This window comes from Cimex lectularius, unplaced genomic scaffold, assembly GCF_000648675.2.
Source record: "Cimex lectularius strain Harlan isolate CLEC.00 unplaced genomic scaffold, Clec_2.1 scaffold120, whole genome shotgun sequence".
Taxonomy (NCBI): domain Eukaryota; kingdom Metazoa; phylum Arthropoda; class Insecta; order Hemiptera; family Cimicidae; genus Cimex; species Cimex lectularius.
Window position 1 is genome coordinate 848,764 of NW_019392719.1, and position 18,266 is coordinate 867,029.

At 36.0% G+C, this 18,266-nt stretch overlaps 1 protein-coding gene and 1 non-coding gene across 2 annotated transcripts in view; both read right to left on the minus strand.

The window, feature by feature from the left end:
* Nucleotides 1-474: 474 nt before the first annotated feature.
* LOC106667923 (PQ-loop repeat-containing protein 1) overlaps nt 475-18,266 on the minus strand; it is a 311,097-nt gene continuing 293,305 nt past the window's right edge. Inside the window, exon 6 of the mRNA XM_024226612.1 lies at nt 475-625. Coding sequence (XP_024082380.1) covers nt 499-625 — 127 coding nt within the window. The 3' untranslated portion in view covers nt 475-498. The remainder of the gene's footprint in view (nt 626-18,266) is intronic.
* Trnan-auu lies at nt 2,023-2,095 on the minus strand. The gene has a single exon. It is a non-coding gene; the product is annotated as a tRNA-Asn (tRNA).

Sequence of the window (18,266 nt, forward strand, 5' to 3'; positions counted from 1 at the left end):
AACTTCGCCTCTCACTCGGCTCTTTCAACCTGGCCCCCTGTCCGCCCTCTGGAACATCGACGAAAAGGTAGAAAACAGCTGTCACAAAGCGTAATTTTTAACTTTGCCTCGAAGCGCGACGGTGTCTTCGCGATTTGACCAAAAACGGTTTTGATGAAACAAAATTACGTAACAGAAAAAATCAATTTTTTTATATTTGGGACAATCTTTGCCTTCGAAGTGTTATCGAATTTTGTTTAGGTCAGCCATTGCTCGCCCATTCTTATTCGAATTAATTTTTTTCACATTTCACATCGTATGTGTTTGTTCCTGAGCTTATTCCTTCGTGGGATTTTCACGAAAAAAACAATAGGATGATGATAAAACAATTATACCACACTTCTACATTCTTCATATAAATAGAACAAGGTTTACAAGAAAAACTGCTGGGAAGTGATTTTATTTAGGTTTTATAAAACAAATAATTACGTATAGTTCTTGTGTAACGAGTTTTAATTTTTAAATTTTAACTGTGAATTTTTTAGGTACACTGCTCTTTAACACTCTGGATCCGCAGTTACTCGCTTGTTTGACCATTTCTTCAGAGACAGTGATGGCTCCCGTGCTCATTAGCTTCATGGGGTTACTAAAACAAAACAATTGAAAATGGTGATCAATCAGTTATATCACGCCGCAATATTTTACAATAAAACAATTATTCAAGCTGGATTTTGTTTTATTTTGGCTTTATAAAAACAGAAATCATGTACAACAACTGTTAAATCATTTGACTTTGGAACTCTATCTTCCAAGTTTTTAATATTTCAACTGCTCTTTACCACTCAGGGTTTTCAATTACTTGCTTTTCTGGTCACATCCTCATAACTAGTGTTCGTTCTTGTGCTCATCAAAAATATAAAACTATTGACTGGTGATAAAATAATCATGACACGATATAATATTAAAAAAATGTTTTACAGACAGTAAATTTTTTTATTGAGGCCTCATAAAAACACAATACTTTTAAATCAATTTACTTTGGATCACTATTTTCCTTTCTAATATTAACAGTGGAGTTTTTGAATATTTAACCTGCCCTTTAACACTGGGTCCATGATTACTAAGCTTTTCTTTGTTAAAATCTCACGAATGGAATAAGCCACAGGAACCAAAAGAGTCCTAAACTTTTGGTTCCTATGGCGTGATCCATTCGTGAGATTTTAACGAAAATACAATCGAATGATGATAAAGCTGTTATGTCGTACTAAAATATGTACAATATAAACAGAACAAGAAATGAAAAAAAAAAATGTTGGGTAAACGTTTTATATGGGTTGAAAAAAATCCTGACAAATTATTTGGTTTATTGTTGTGACGGTTGAAACCTTGTTTTTCTTCCAAATTGTAGGCATGAAGTTTTTTTAAATCTAGTAAACTGCTTTTGAACACGCTATTTTCGTTACAATTCTTAGCTGTCAAGTTGGGATGGTGAGAAAACAATTGTATATGTAATATTGAAACATAAATAGAACAGGAACTGCAAGCAAAACTATTGAATTTTGGAACTAAGTATTTCATTTTGTGAGTATGAAACACTTGGTTCAAAATTTATATTTACGTCTGGATTGTATTTTTTTCAATCAACACAGTCATTAACCAAGATGAAGAGATCCATATAAAGGTTGAAACGTCTCCAAATGAAAAAGGAGTTTTCCTAAAATATTATTTCCAACTTTCCCTCTCAACTGTCTTTGCATAAAAATTGGAAATAATAACAAACAGATACATAATTTTTCTAAAATATTTCATTCTTTTCCGTTCCTCACGTCAACAAATTAAAATATAAAATACTCTCTATAACCCAATATAACCCTTGTGTAAATATCAAGCGGAATTCTTGAATAAAGATTTTCTTAAATCGAAAATCGTACCCAATTGTCCTATGAAGTTTTTCAGATCGAAAAAAAACAGGTATACAATTATCGACAAATCATAACACATTGTAATATTTTCTTCACCGGTATGAATTCAACCGTCTGTCAGTGTCACGAGTGGGATTCGAACCCACGACCTTCGGCTCAATACGCCGCTGCTCTACCACTTGAGCTATCGTGACTTCGATCCACTCGGACACCAAAAAAAGGTCGTGGGTTCGAATCACGCTCGTGACACTGACTTTTTTACCTCAACCAATACCTTACTTAAAGATTAATTAATTGATTTATTTGGTCAATCGGACCACGAAGCCTAAAGAATTTACAAATTTGTTAAACGCCTGAAGATGGAACCAATACCTGTTGCTGAAATGCAAAATGTAACTGCCTGACCATAAAACTATTCAAAAAATCTCGGCAACTGACGAACGAATCTTCTGAAAATACTAAAGTCGATCAAGCACAAAAATGGTTTTATTTTTTTAGCTTGCTTGGACCAAACGTTCCAACTGTACATATCCAAAGATTCCAATCGAAAGATCTAAGAAAAATTGTTACCCTACTTTCTATGTAACTTAACTCTTCACGGAAATTTTAACATTTCCTTAATTTCAGAAGTAGCAAAAGTAACAAAAAATTCAATCTGTTTCCGCAAATGCCTTGGTCGGTCAACTCAGTTCCACTACGATTCCAGATAATCAATCCTCCACGTCGGCTGAAATAGGCTGACTATGATTATGTTGTGCCCTAATGGTAAGTAATAAAATTAGAAGAAATAATTTTTTTTCTTTGTTAGTTATTATTTATTTCATCTTTATGAGTTTCATCACTGGGTGAATTCTCCTCCCAATCTTACAAGTGTGTTTGTTTTATTCTTACCGCTTTTTTCTATTGCAATTACTTAGAACACTTTCACACAAAACCAATATGATACCACAAGAGAACCACTCTTTATGCCCTGAAGATGACCCGAATAAATGTCGAAATGTCGGCAAAAAAATGAAAAAGGTGTTTTTCTATTACCTCATTCCTGACCTCTCATCACTACTTATTACGACAAATTATTGTAATTACTTTTCAGATGTAAAATCAGCAGAAAAGTACAATTTATCGATATACTGATTCTGATTTATACAGTCTGCAATACAATTCTTTACGACTTTATGACTTCTCATAGTTATTGCATATATAGTTTTATATATAGGAAATTTATTGAAAGTCCAGTAAATATAAAAAAAGTTGTTGCCGGCTGGCCGAGAATATCACCCAAAAAGGGCTTTGGCAGTCCGGAGTCAGACTCGCCCTTGCATCCGAAGTTAGCCTCCAAAAGCTTTCGACCAGCTAGGCTATTTCAGCCCCCAACGCACAGCTCTTTAAATCTAACACACCTTCCTTCACCCTTAAACACATTCTTTCCTATTTACGTATGTTACGCTACGTACTGAGTTACGCTGGTGGATGGATATTCCACCTTCGCCTTTTACGCTTTTTATATAATTATCCTATTTGAGGGTCTATCCTAGCTAATTTACAAATACTACGCCAGACCCTAATTGTGGGTCTATTGGGTACTCAATATTTCGCCACCCTAGGACATACCTTCACTTTCAATACACACGAGGAAACACAAGGATAATGTTTTACCCAAGGAAGTACTATATAGGATAAAACATGTTTTTTTTTTTTTTAATTGGAACAGGGATCCAAATATTCGCAACGCGCCCAACACAATTGTCATATCAGGTGGTATTCCTATACGCTCTCTATATGCAGCCAAGGAATGACACCTTTCTTTACTCAAAAGTAAGTGATCGTGTTTTCAACCTTGCAGGGCCTATTCTTAGTCGGTTGACTAAGATCCCTCTTCTTCTGTTCAAATCTTTCAAAGCTAACTCGACTGAACTCGATAATATAATTAATTTGAAAAAGAAATTACTTTACTTGTTGATATTATACATAGAGCCAAGGCTATTAGTTTTCCATTAGATAAATATGGGTAGATTAGAATTGTAAGCAAATGTTTGTTTATAGATGTTGTAATATGTTATTACCTATTAATTATTTTTTCAAAATAAACAATGGTCATTTTTAAATGTAGTGCATGTGTATATTTGTCGATAGTTGCTCTTATTTCTTTCGTTTCGTTTTCCAGTGGCACCACTGATCTACATCCCGAATTTATAGCGGTTCCGGCTGGGGTCGATTGAATTTTAAATTTGTACAATTTGAATATTTTATTTTCCAAGTCTGGCGAGGTTGTTTACTCGGCGAGTAGTAGAAAATAGAACCGCCGCTTTCACCCGGTTCTGAAATATCCTCCAGTTTTGCAGGAGGGGACGAGCCTTCGATTCTCGTCCCCCGGCCGACCCTCGCCCTCACGGCGCCAGCCCCACGTGCACCCTCGCCTTTCAACCCCCTGTTTATGGACGGTTTTCCTATCGCGTTCCCGTTCCGATGTCGCTGAGGAAATGACAAATAAATAAATCTCAGCCAAGTACGTGCAAGGAGTTTTCTTCTTCTACTTTTTTTTATTTATGCGCAACGCTCTGATCCTCTGTCATTTGTAAGCAAAATAACCGTGGGAGATCTTGGATACAATATCAGCGGAGGTTTTTCGACAAGATCGATTCAGCCTATTTGGCAATTTATCAGTTTATTTTATAAATTTCTTCTGTTTTTAAAAGAAAATTATTGCACATTAACAATAAAAATTAGTTCTGATTGTCTTGTAATAAAATATTTTATTATTTATGAAAATTATTTATTAATTAACCTTTGTATCATGTTGATATTAGAGATAAATAAATTTATTTTAAAAATATACTCAGAGAGTAAAAAAATGTATGCATAAAATCACAGTAATTGTATTGATTGTAATTGGCATTTATTTATTTTAAATTTGATGAGTCGACGAATAGTATGATTTACATAGGTTTATCGAATCCCAATATTTATCGAAAACCTTCATTCCTGTTGCTTGTCATGAGTCAAATGTTTGGGTGCAATTATCGAACATGGGTTCTTGTTTACTTAGACCTGTCCAGGCAGTTGACACAACCCACTCAGGACCTAATCCTGATTGAAACAAATTTGGATCTACGTTCTGATGTACTTGCGAATTTCCAATTCCTCCTAATCGGGCATTTCACAATGATTCAATTATCCCAACTTATATTTATCAAACATGTCATTCATCGTGGAACCAATTTAAGCAAATTTCACCGCAAGTGGTTTTGTGCATCGGTTGAACATATTCATGCTACATCTCAACCGACATACTTTCGAATTTTTACCTCTTTTCGCCATATTTTCCAGGACATTGGTACGTATCCCGCTCGTGTTACTTCCTTTCTCAAATCAGCCAAGAGCAAAGACTTTAGATTAAAAATAGGTGTAATTAATTAAAATAATTAATACGGTCAATTATGACTACTAAGTAAAATATGGAATAAAAGTTAAAGTAAATTTTCATCTTCTTGAAAAATACAAACAGAGTGGAAACTTTGGACATTTAATTTAATAGGGACACTCTCAACACGACAGACAAGAATGACATATCTACCCGGAAAACAAACATTTTGAGTCCTGAAGATGATCTCAATAAAGTTCGAAACGTTGGCACGATAAAGAAAATGTTTTTCTAAAACTTACGTCACACCAGACTGCATCTCACCAATAATCATTTAATTTAATTTTTAGAAGCGTGTTGTTTTGTTTGTTTGTTTCAAAATCTTAATGATTAATTTTTTTGAACAGTTTGTAAGTGAAAAATCGAATTTTTAGCAATTAATCCTTACTTTTACACTAATGATAACTGGCCTATGAGAAATTAATTGCAAGTGTTTAAAGCTCATTAGTAGGGGGCACTTTTCCGTATGTGCCATATTTGTCAGTATTTACAGAACCATGAAAATCTTACTTAAATTTTAAGCAAGAACTTTGGAAACTCATAAACGTTTATCTTCTAACTGATTTTGTATTTTGTTTGTTTAAGATTACAATAAAAAAATTAAAAAATTATCTCGTAGGATTTTTAATCCACTTTCCATTGATGTAATCTAATTTACAATATGATTAAGATTGTACGAAACACGACGGGCTTTACGGTATAAAGCTGTGAAATGTCAAAGTAATCTGCAAAGTTAAATACCTCAAATACACTTGGGAGACATGCTTCAGTAGAGACTGTTTAGTCCAATTTAACATGTAGGTTTGCCTTGTGAAGTATTAATATCTGTCCACGGGACACCCTGTTTACCCGCTGAAACTCCCAACGAAATTCGTCTGAATCATCAAATTCTTACTACATTTTTTTTTTAAATTTCAAACTTCAACCATCAATATCCAATGTAGCGACATACCACGACGATACCGTGTAGGTTCGTCAGACCATTTAAAGCCTCCGGGTCGGGCGACATATGCTGCAACAACAAAACTAAGAGATAAAGATTAAATGAACAGAAACGACCGAGTACAGCTTGTTCACCCTGTTCTGGAAACAGCTTGTTGTTTTGCGTATGGGAATTGGTGATAAATATATTCCATTATTCAGGCTATCCATGTGCTTTTGCAGTGTTCATTTCCCTCTTATTGTACCATTCCAGCACCCGATAGAACCAAAAGGAAATATAAAGGTTGTTGACTTTTATGATAATTCCATAAATCCGTTTGATCCAATTGTTTGGTGAAGCAAGTGGTTAGTAGTACCCTTTGGGTACCTGTAATCCCGTGGCTTAATCTTACCCGTACCCTCCTAATCCCACCAATAGACATATCGGTCCCTTAAATAGCCGAAGTAGTGAAGTTCAAGTTCAGTTATTCGCAGCAGTCGGAGTAGTACTTCACACCTTTGTGTGCCTTCTTTCCAGCCGGCGAGATTGAACATTGCTCTCGGGCATAAGTAAAACATCTTAACCAAGAAGAATGACGGATTCTATTTTGATTGCAGCTGTCCATTTTTGATTGGCTCGATTGGAGGCTTTTACCGTAGGCCGTCTCCTATAGGGGGTGGTTAGCAATTCCACTTTAAACAAAACCGCGGCCGGAGCGGATCCGGTAGTTTCTACGCTAGAGAAGCCCCAATACTCTGGGAGATATTGGGGGCCTTCTCTATCTAGGGAGTGCCCGGGAGACCAGGCTGATGTATTTCGGCTTAGGTAGCCCTTTGTGCGCGGCATACGGTTCGATGCTTAATGCGGACCCGACCACTCGGAATGGGCAAGCGGGGAGTGAGGTTGTCTTAGGCCTTCGGGACTGAACTGCCTCTACACAAATGCTGCGGCAGTAACACCATTCTATCGTATGTGGAGGTGCGTCTGCTCTCATCTTGAGAATCAAAAAGTTCAATAAGGCCGAATAGGCTAGGTGCGGACGTTAAAGATCCTCATTGTCCTTTTAAGAACGACCGAGTATACGGGAAAGCCCATTTTTGACGCTACCCAAAGGGGACACCTTCCTCGTGAGCCCAGGCAAACTCCCACCATCAACTCTGGTGCCTGGTGGTAACCAGTGATGGAGGCAATTTTCCCTCTTACTTTCCTATACCCTATCCTCTCCGTATTTTCCTTTCCCTTTCTTACTCCCTCCCTTTTGCTTTGGCAGAGGCTTCCTGGTTTACTGAACCCTCACCCATCAGACAACGGGTGCATAGTAGGGAGTTCGTATGAACTCCCGGGTGGGCGATCGGTCCCACCTTAAAACTATTACTGAACCACGGGAGTAGAGTAACTCTACTAATTGAAGTTGGACTCGTGGTGGTCGCGGTTTGCAAACAAACTGTAACTTAGCTGGAGGGTACCGGCCAACCGGAGCCGGAGATAGAGTGCCTTCTCGATCTGTCCGAGGGTGGTGAAAGGCATGGCTGAAAGGCTTTGCCAGAAACCACAAAACTGCCTTTTTCAAGGCACATGTATGGATGTGCTCTTTTTATAGCACTTCTGAACTTGGTTAGCATTGCACCACCTCGCTAGCCAAGGGACCAAGTCCATGCATGTAAAATCTTCCTGGTGTTCTCTTTCAGAACACTGGGCGTCTGTGAAGTCCCCTCGGGGATAAGTCCGGAAGTTAAAGATTCTCATGGGTCTCAACATCCATGAGTAAAGATGGGAACATCTGTCCATTTTTGACGAGTAGAAGTATTTCAAAGGATATCCTTTCCAAATTAAATATAAAAAATGCAATCTCTAAATTAATTTTTAATATTCGAGCTCTCGAACATTTTAATTAGGATGTGAGCGATGTAATACATCTAAAATGCCCGTGTAGAATTTAATCAGTTGGTTTCCTTGATAGGCAATTAGTCACAAAATTTATCTTTTATCTTGCTACCGTGTTTCAGGGAGACAATAAAGGCGATGACGCGAAAACATAGGATCAGGGTGAGCGGCTCGAAGCGTCAATGAATTTTAATTGGCTTTCTCCGAGCTCTTATGTCCTTTCTTTATTCAGAGACCCTCAGGATCTTCTCACATGACAAATAGGCTAATCCTCTTTACGACTCCGTGTTTGTGTGTACGATTATCTCATTCAGGAATCCGGCCTTAAGAATTATCCGACCTTACTCAATGTGCAAACATGCTTACACGAACATCTCAGCCGACAAATTTAAGCACTTGGTTGTTTTCTTTTTCTACAGACAAACGGGAAAACTTTAAAGAAAAAACTACGAAATTTATTAGCATAATCATAAATATTTCTTGTACTTATTTTTCAATTTGATACTGTTCAATTTTTATAATTGATGATACAAGAAATTATTTTGCCAATTGTTTCTATTTTTATCCGGCAAACTCAGAAGCTCAAGGGCAAGAGTTCAACGATAAAATCTCGCTCGGCCTTGGTCGAATGAGAAATACAAAGCGAGGACGATTAAAAAATTTGAATTTTTACAAGACCTTCTCTTTTCAAAGGAAATTGTAAAAATTGCAATAACAAAATCAATTATAACCGTAGGCTTTCTGCTCTAAAATTTGACATCGATAATTTGATTTATTTGCATTTTTTTATTTGGACAAACAAACATGTGTCGTGTTGAACCTATTGGCTTCTCGTTGTCACCCGCAATTCCAGGTTTTGCTATTTACAGTAAACTGTCGGCAGATTCGACAATCACCCACCCCAGGTCTTGGCAGTCACAGCCACCGAGGTTGGGCTCCGGGGAACTGACAACACCCCGGTCAATTCAGCACCCAACGCATGCAATTCCAGAGCCATTCGTACTCACATTCATTCTTAAATGCATTCACTCCTATATACATACTATAAATTCAATTAGGGTGATGGAGTACTCGATATTCCTCCATCACCCTTTACACATATTATACAACTATCCTAAAGCGGGGAACGATGGAAAGCTAAGCGACGCTACCCGATGCTACATGACGCCTTGTCTCGTTTTGGTAGGCTGTGCACATCTATGCGACGTGTTAAGAATGTTGTAATTAATATAACGACAAAATTACATATACACAGTTTGGAATAAACTACAAAAAAGAGTGTCCTGTTCTGACGCTACTGGACGAAAATGGTATAATTTTATGAGCAAAATAATGAAATAAATTGTTAGTTAAATTTTATGAGCAAATCCATGAAATAAATTGTTAGTTAAATTTTATGAGCAAAACCATGAAATAAATTGTTAATTAAATTTCATGAGCAAATCCATAAAATAAATTGTTAATGAAATTTTATGAGCAAATCTATTAAATAAATCGTTAGTTAAATCTTATGAGCAAATCCATGAAATAAATTGTTAGTTAAATTTTATGAGCAAATCCATGAAATAAATTGTTAGCTAAATTCATTCTATCAGGAAATGGTATTCGGATGTTTTGATCAATTTTTAGCCAAATCATTCGATTTAATTTTTTAAATAAAAACTAATTAATTTTTGATCTCGCTTAATTTGGTTTACATTTAAATAACGAGTGTTCGGTTTTTTGTTTTCGACTGTACTCGATACGACCCGACGAAAATCTGGACAGTGGGGATCGCACTGCATAGAGTAGAGTAGCGTTGCATAGCATCGGGCAGATGTGCACGGGGGTAATACAATCTTATGAAAAAATGGACTAGCATCGGGTAGTGTCGCATAGCGTTGGATCGTGTAAGTGCGTTCCCCGCTTAATGGAAGGTCGATGGGGGTACTAGATATTCCGCCATCAATCCTCTCACATCACTCATTCACGCAGATAAATACATTCACTCTCAACACAACCTTCACACATGTTGTACAACTGATGTAATTGAGAAGATATTCGAGATTTGATTTATTTAAATAAATAAATATTATTACAATGTATAGAGTATAGAAGACTATTGTTTATTATTCGTGATATATTCATTATTTATTGCTGTATTTAAAACATAACCGATTGATAAAGAAGCGTGATAAAACCTTTAGCCGTTAGCCAACCACAATGGTCGACGGTTGGGAAAACGGAAGATAATAGAAGGCCATTACTCGAGATGTTTAAGGTGAAAAGTTGAAAAATTACTGGAAGCATTGTAGTAGACGCGTTATCAATTTATCCTTCGCCGTGAGTGATAACGTTATCTTGCGGTCACGTGAACCCTTATTGAAACGTCTAATATTTCCTCTTTCATAATTTTTTCTCGACGTTGAAACTCTACCCACACGGAAAGAAAACGTGGACATTTTAAAATGTAAATAAACCTTTATTTATCAAGTTCTCATTTCCACCGACGGTTTTTCCCACAGGGCGATCCAAGTGGCCCACAGATTTTCGTAAAAGCCCTTCTTGGGGGTTCTTTTGGCCAAGAAAGGCATAACTATTAGTCATTCCTTACAAAACTAACATCTAGCTTCCGTTATAATATGAGATTAAATAAACAACCCGTATTTAATACAAGTATGTAGATAAATTGATACAATTAAATTAATTGTTATTTATTAGTACGTATAAACATTCTCCGTCTTAAACTATAAAACTTATTTTCATAAAACTCTTATTCTACTATACTATATGCACTTTACATGGTTGTTTTCGAGTTTATTTATCTGGCTAATATGTAGTAATATTTCGTTTAAAGACGTCTGTTTTCTTATCTGCAGTTGATAACGTAAAACGACATGAAAATTAAGCATATAATTAATGTATATGCTATAATAATAAATATACCTCTCTCACTCGCTCTTTTTTCCTCTATTTTTATATTCTTGTGCCTAACCACAAGTGTTGTTATGTGTGTTAGTTGAAAACTAGGTTGATTTATTTTCGCGGCAGACTGTTTGCCTTTCTCAGTCTCCCTCTGTGATCAGTTTTAGTAGGTTCGTCAGAGTGTTTGTTGTTCGAAAACTATGTCAATTTGTTTACAGATAATTATTTATTTATTACTGTATAAAGTTATGTAAGTGTTATGTTCTAGTGTTGTACAGTTTAGTTCTCTCACTTTTTTGTACTTGCCTGTTTGACTTTCTCTCTCTCTCTCTCTCTCTCTCTCTCTCTCTCTCTTCCTTTCTTTCTTTCTATCTTTCATTCTCTCTCTCAGTCATTTTTTTCTATCTTTCTATTTCTGTCTCTCTCTTAAATTAATTTTTGAAATCATATTTAAGTAATGGAAAATGGTGTGTAAAATTATCAGAATGGATAATTGTAAATATAAGAGTTCCACAAGGATCAACGTTATCATCCTTATTTTTATATATATACGTCAACCAAAAATTTAACATATTAAAAATAGTTAGTGTGTGATGTTCGCCGTTGATCTAAACGTATATAAGAATAAATTTACAAAACATAAACGAGTTTATAACAAAAAAGTCTATTGTCAAATTTTTAGTTCAAAATATTCCAAAAACTTTTCTTTTTAGTAAAGTAAAATTGTAAAATCCCGTTCGTGCCATTAACTTTTTTATCTCAACTAAAACCCTTACTTAATTGTAAGATATTACTTGGTAAGATATTAAAGGAATTTAAATTATATGTGTTTAATGCAAAATGTATAACTAATGTTAAGTTCTAGCTTTGCGTGCTTAAATAACCATATCTCTCTCTCATTTACAAAAAAGACAGTTCCTACTGACAGTAAGTTGTTTTCCAACGATACGGATTTCGAGCCCTCAGGTCATCATCAGGTTGAAGGATTTCTACAACCACGTCTCTCGACATGAATTGCAAAAATCGAAATACGTATCGTTGAAAAACAACTTACTGTGAGTAGGAACTATCTTTTTTAAAAAAGGATTGAACACCGCACTAGCTCCATCATTCATCTTTCTCTCTCTCTCTCTCTCTCTCTCTATACCTCTCTATTTATCGATCTGTCTATCTTTCTTTCTATCCCTGTCTCTTCTTATTTTATTTCTCTCTCTCTCCCTCTCTCTCTCACTCTCTCTCTCTCTCACTCTCTCTCTCTCTCTCGCTCTCTCTATACCTCTCTATTTATCGATCTGTCTATCTTTCTTTCTATCCCTGTCTCTTCTTATTTTATTTCTCTCTCTCTCCCTCTCTCTCTCTCTCTCTCTCTCTCTCTCTCTCTCTCTCTTTCTCTCTCTCTCTCTCTCTCCCTCCCTTCGTTTGATCTAGTGACAACTGTATTCCTCCATTATATCATTATTGACGTCTATAGAGGAACTTGTAGTTAGGACATAATAAAGTTTTTTTCTTACTATATAAATATTATATAAACAAAGATAGACAGCATTCTCTCTTTCTTTCTTTCTCTATCTGTCAGTCTCTATCGATCTCTTTACTTATCTATCTATTCCTACCTCTATCTATCTACCTCTACAATCTACCTATCGTTCTCTTTTTCTATCTCTGTTTCTCCTCTTTTTCTGTCTTTTACAGTGTTTGATTTATAAGTAGTAAATTTTGAGTATTTTATCAAATAATGTGTTCAACTTGATCAAATTTACACTAAAAGTCATAAAAGCACGCATAAAAGAGTTTTATATTTTTAGTATTTAGTGTAAAATGTACAGACTGTATTATTAAGCCTATCATATCGAAATAAAAAAAAAATCATTTTACGGATCTTTCATATAACTCAAAGTTTTCGCTTTAATTTTAATTTTAATACTTTGTTATTCTTGACTGACTTTGTCTTTAGGTACTAGGCCAACATTGAACTAAAAAGAATTGAATTTGAGGAGTAATTTAATATTTTCAATTTGAAAAAGGTGTGATAACCTAAAAGTGCTGTGTATATAAAGGCCAAGGATCAAAGAAAGAGGAGATTAATTTCAGATTTGTCAGTTGTTTCCGACCTGGCCTGAGGTCGTAACCGGCACGTGCCGCTACCGTTCCTGATCCTCCTTCACCTGCGTTCCTTGAAAGGGCTCCTATTTGTCCTTTTCCTCGTGTTTATTAAGGCTCAAATAAGGGGGGAGAAATATTTCGAACAGGTCCTTCCATAATGTTTGGAAGAAGTCAAGGGGCAGGTGGCACTGTTCCACTTGTAACCTATTACCTGTTTACAGCTGTCATCGACTCTTTTCGCACGGGGGTCGGCAATATCGCCGATAACGGCCGTTTAAAACCGCCTAGGTGCCATAAAGGGGGCTTTTGCCACGAGCCGAGTCCATGGAATAGCGTAATACTTTCAAAAGGGATTTCCGGAATAAAGCCTTTCCATCTGTCAAAAAAATTATCTATGAGCCTCTATTAAATCTGGTGTAGTACTAATGTCGATCGTTCTGTACTGCAATTTTTTTCATTTATTGCTATACATACCATTTACTGTAGTGCTGCATCACTTCCATACTGAATTACAGAAATAAAAACCGGATGTATGTTTTATCTTATGACAAAAATAAGGCCACTCAAGGCTCTTAAACATCTCATATAGGAAGTACCAGAGAAATAGCTTAGTTTGTAAAAAGAACCAAAATATTACTATTATTAATATAAAAAGGAATTGTTTAGCCATGCTATAATATAAACCCGAAAAATCAGACTACGATAAGGAATGCATAAGAAACAGCCAACAAACAACCCGAAGTCGACAGGACGGAACAATATAATTGCACATCGGATGTGATGTGCATTTTTATTTAAATTTCTGATGAGCTTGCAGCTCAGCGATACAACTAGCAAACCTAACAAAAACAGGTACATCTCAACATAGCGTTTTTGTTCAACAAAGCATGACATGATTCTATTTCTATAAAATCAAGTATTATCAAGTTCAAAAGCAAGAAAGGTAATTCAAAAGTCCCTTGTAGGTCAAACTCGTCCAACATAGAGAATAAATAAGATGATGATCTCGAGGTCTATTGTAGCCTTGTTCCGGGTCAATAGGATGTGCTACTATACATAACCTCACCAACGCAAGATTGACCGAACCAGAAGAATTAAATAAGTTTTTTTTGCAAGTAGCAAAATGCAAATCTCTTGACTTTATATTCTGACCCAGATTCGAATTAAACAAACAATTTTATACATAAATCTAAGTGAATGAAATTGTATTACATTGCAGCATTACATAGATATGTGGTGATTAGTGACCGTTAATCGATAATTATTCAGAAATAAATGGTAGATAGAATAGATAGAAGATAAATAGAATTAAAAGTACTTGATATCACCCTTTAATTGTATAATTTTGTATAAAAAAATCAGGGTTAAGACCAATTTAAAAAATTCAAATACATGATTTCTAAGCAATAGAGATAAAGAGATATATGGATAGAACGATAGAACGATAGATAGAAAACGGATAGGCAGAGTGAGAGAGAATAAGAAAGAGAGAGAGAAGGGGAGAAAAAATATATACAGGGAGAGAAAGAGAGAGAAAGAGAGAGGAAGAGAGAGAGAGAGAGAATTAGAGGGACAGACAGAGCGAAAGAGAGAGAGAGAGAGTGAGAGAGAACTAGAGGGACAGACAGAGCGAAAGAAGAGAGAGAGAGAGAGAGAGTTAGAGAGCGAGAGAGAGAGAGAGAGAGAGAGAGAGAGAGAGAGAGAGAGAGAGAGAGAGAGAGGAGTAGAATTTTATAGAGCAAATTGCTTTCGTCTTCGCAGATATGCCAAGCTGTTCTGATTGATATGAGGTCTACGTTACTGCGTCCATTGGACGATTCAAATGTTAGTAGTCGTTTATTAATACTAACCCGTTTCCAGAGAAGTAGTTTCTCGCTGTCTGTCACTACATCATACCAACCTGTTGTCCAGTCCGGTTATTAGATCTTTTCTGTTGAGGGTATCTATTATTGTCGAGAGATTAGAAAGATTTGAATGAATGTCGTATGTTCTATCAAAATAGATGCTTATAAAGGTGCAACTACATCCTTTCCAACCTATAATCACCGCCATGTCCCCTTCAGAATATGATCTCTGTCTGTCATTGTCTGTCTATCTCTCCCTCCGTTTCTTTCCTTGTTTATTTTGAACGAACATGTCGCAACCTGGAGATAGATTATCATTACTTTTATTCTGCCTTCTCACCGTCATAATTTTAAGTAACGGGTTAGTGACAGATTTTCGGAAAAGTAGATGGTTCATTTCTTGTTTCTCTTTGTAACTCCATTTCTACTCGAAGTGGTTTTGTTTCGATTGAGTAATTAAGTATAAATAATTAAGGTTTTTAGTTGAGATGAAAAAAGTTAATGGCACGAGCGGGATTCGAACCCACGATCTTCGGCTAGATACGCCGCTGCTCTACCACCTGAGCTATCGTGACCTCGATCCTCTCGGACATCAACTCCTCATCTCAACCCCACCTTATGAGTTTTTTCTCCCTTTGCCATTTTTCAAATGTCGTGTAATCGGATNAGAGAGAGAGAGAGAGAGAGAGAGAGAGAGAGAGAGAGAGAGAGAGAGAGAGAGAGAGAGAGAGAGAGAGAGAGAGAGGGAGAGACAGGGTGAGACAGAGACAGAATGAAAGCTGTCTATCATAGTTATTTTTAATCAATTTCGATGGTAGATAAACAAAAAACATACATCAACGCACTATAATTGATAGAAGTATGTCTGTGCGAGTTAATCAATCTGTGTGGTATCAGGAAAGGAGAGCAAAATAATATTCACATTTGCCATTTATAATCTACCGTAGAAACACTGTCTGAATCTAAAAATGTTTAAATTATATCAAATTAAGCAGATTGATATGTATGTAGGTATAATATGGAATATGTATATGATGTTGAAATTCCTTTCTTTACCTCTATACCTGTTGGCAGTTCGTGCCCGATTGATCCAAAATCCGCGTGGCGTTTGTACAAGGGATTGTAATTAATCAAACGTGACGGGATGATGGATACGAGTGATTGATGTCCAGCGCCAAGTTATGGAAGATTACGGGCATTTGTAACGGTCGGGTTAAAACGCGACAAAAGGCTGGCATTGTTTACCGTCTTCGCGATGCCGTAATTGAAAACCTGTTAGGAATCGCTTCTCCAGTTCCATTGATACGTTACGCCACATTTGGTCGCCGATAATCTTTTTTTTAACTCGTTAATCCCGTGTAAACCAGGTCGGGATATTGCTGAATGCCCTGGGTGTGAAGAATAGAAATCTTCAGCGCATAACGACCGCATTATGAGCACACTGCCCATTCACGCATTCTTGACTTTTCGCCTTATCGATCGTATCAAAGTCATATTAAATTATTCGGGTTGTCAGGTTTTCGCCGGAACGGTTTTCAATGGATTATACAAACCGCAGATCAAGTGATCCCATCGCAATGCCGGTACGTGACTTGCATTTCAACTCAACACCAACAGCGCTGAGGCCGGCTGGCAACTGTTGTGGTTTTATGTATACGTTATACTACTGTGTTATGTACTTTCTCTTGGATCTAGATTGTTGAAACTTTCACATTGCAAGAAATCGAGAGACATGCTGTCGACCTGTGAGTTTGCCAGTCACTTCCTATCCGTTGACAACGAAACGAAGCATATTATCAAGATGAAATATATAGTTTTCTAATTGGTTAACGGACAACTTGTTTAAAATCAATTTCCTGCCAGCTTCAAATAAATAAACGAATCACATGAACGATTTCTAAAATGTATAATTAAAAGGTGTTTGATGGTCTGCGATTCGGTGTACACATTTTGAACTGATTGCCACAGATCTTACTTTACTGGGTCCGTCTATTCTGGCAGGTTTAGGTTGCACTTTACGAAAGACTTTCGGCTCCATGTCGTCTTCAATGAGTTAACAGCCAAGTGAATCACGTCCACCTAAACATATTACCAGGATTATGCATCAGTCAGGCATAAATGTCAACAGGTACAGAAGTAAATTACAGAAATTCAATGTCATATCCTTCATATTTCATATTATAATTATACAGAAATGAATTGGTTTGATTTAATACAATATTTCAAATTCAGACAGCATTTGCAACGTGCTAAAATAATGGAATGACAAAATTTGTATTTTGTTTTGTTTCTTTTTCGGATGATCAATTTATTGTTGTATTTTTATGTACAATGTAAATTGTGTACAAATAAAACAACATTATAGTTATTATTATTAGAAAAGAGTGATTAATATCAATATTTATGAGAATAACATAGGACATGCTGGACGTTGGCTCCTAAAGCACCAAAAATGAGTAAAACAACCTGATAATGCACTACCCATAAAACACACTTATAACAAAATTATTTTGAGAATAAACACAAATAAAATAATTTAATATAATCTCTTTCTTTCTTTTCTTATTAATATCTTTTTCTAGATCCCTCATTCTCTCTTACTCACTATCTCACTGTATATCTTTCTCCCTCACGCTCTCTCCCTCTCCCACTCAATCTCTCTCTCTTTCTCTCTCTTTCTGTGTATTTCACTCACGTACTTTTGCGCACTCTCACCCATCTCTCCCTCACTCACTTTTTCCCGTTCTCTCTTACTCGCTCTCCCGCTCCCTCTATCATTGTCTCACCTTCACTTTCTTTTGCTCTCTTTCTTTCAGTCACTTTTTCTCATTCTCTCCCTTTCGCACTCACTTTCTCACACTATCTACTGCTCTCTCTCTCTCTCTCTCTCTCTCTCTCTCTCTCTCTCTCTCTCTCTCTCACTCTTACCTGGAAATACCAAAGATTTCCAGAATCGTCTTAAAAATCATCTGTTATCTAGTTATGATTGATGTCTCAAATTTAACTTCTTTTGTTGTTTTGGTATTTTGTTTATATTACTATTTAGTGAGTAAAGTTTTATTTGTAGATTTATATTGGTGATTTACAATTCATTATTTGTATTGCATTGTATTGAAAATTATTTTTGTTCACTTCTTTTATTTTATTAGTAATTTGCCTTTTGATAGCTCAATTATTATGTAAATTAGGATACCTATTTCAATAAGCAAATTTAAGTAAAGTTCAATGTAAAACAAGTAGATGGAACATATTGACCACTATAATAAAGTTATTCGATGTAATTAATG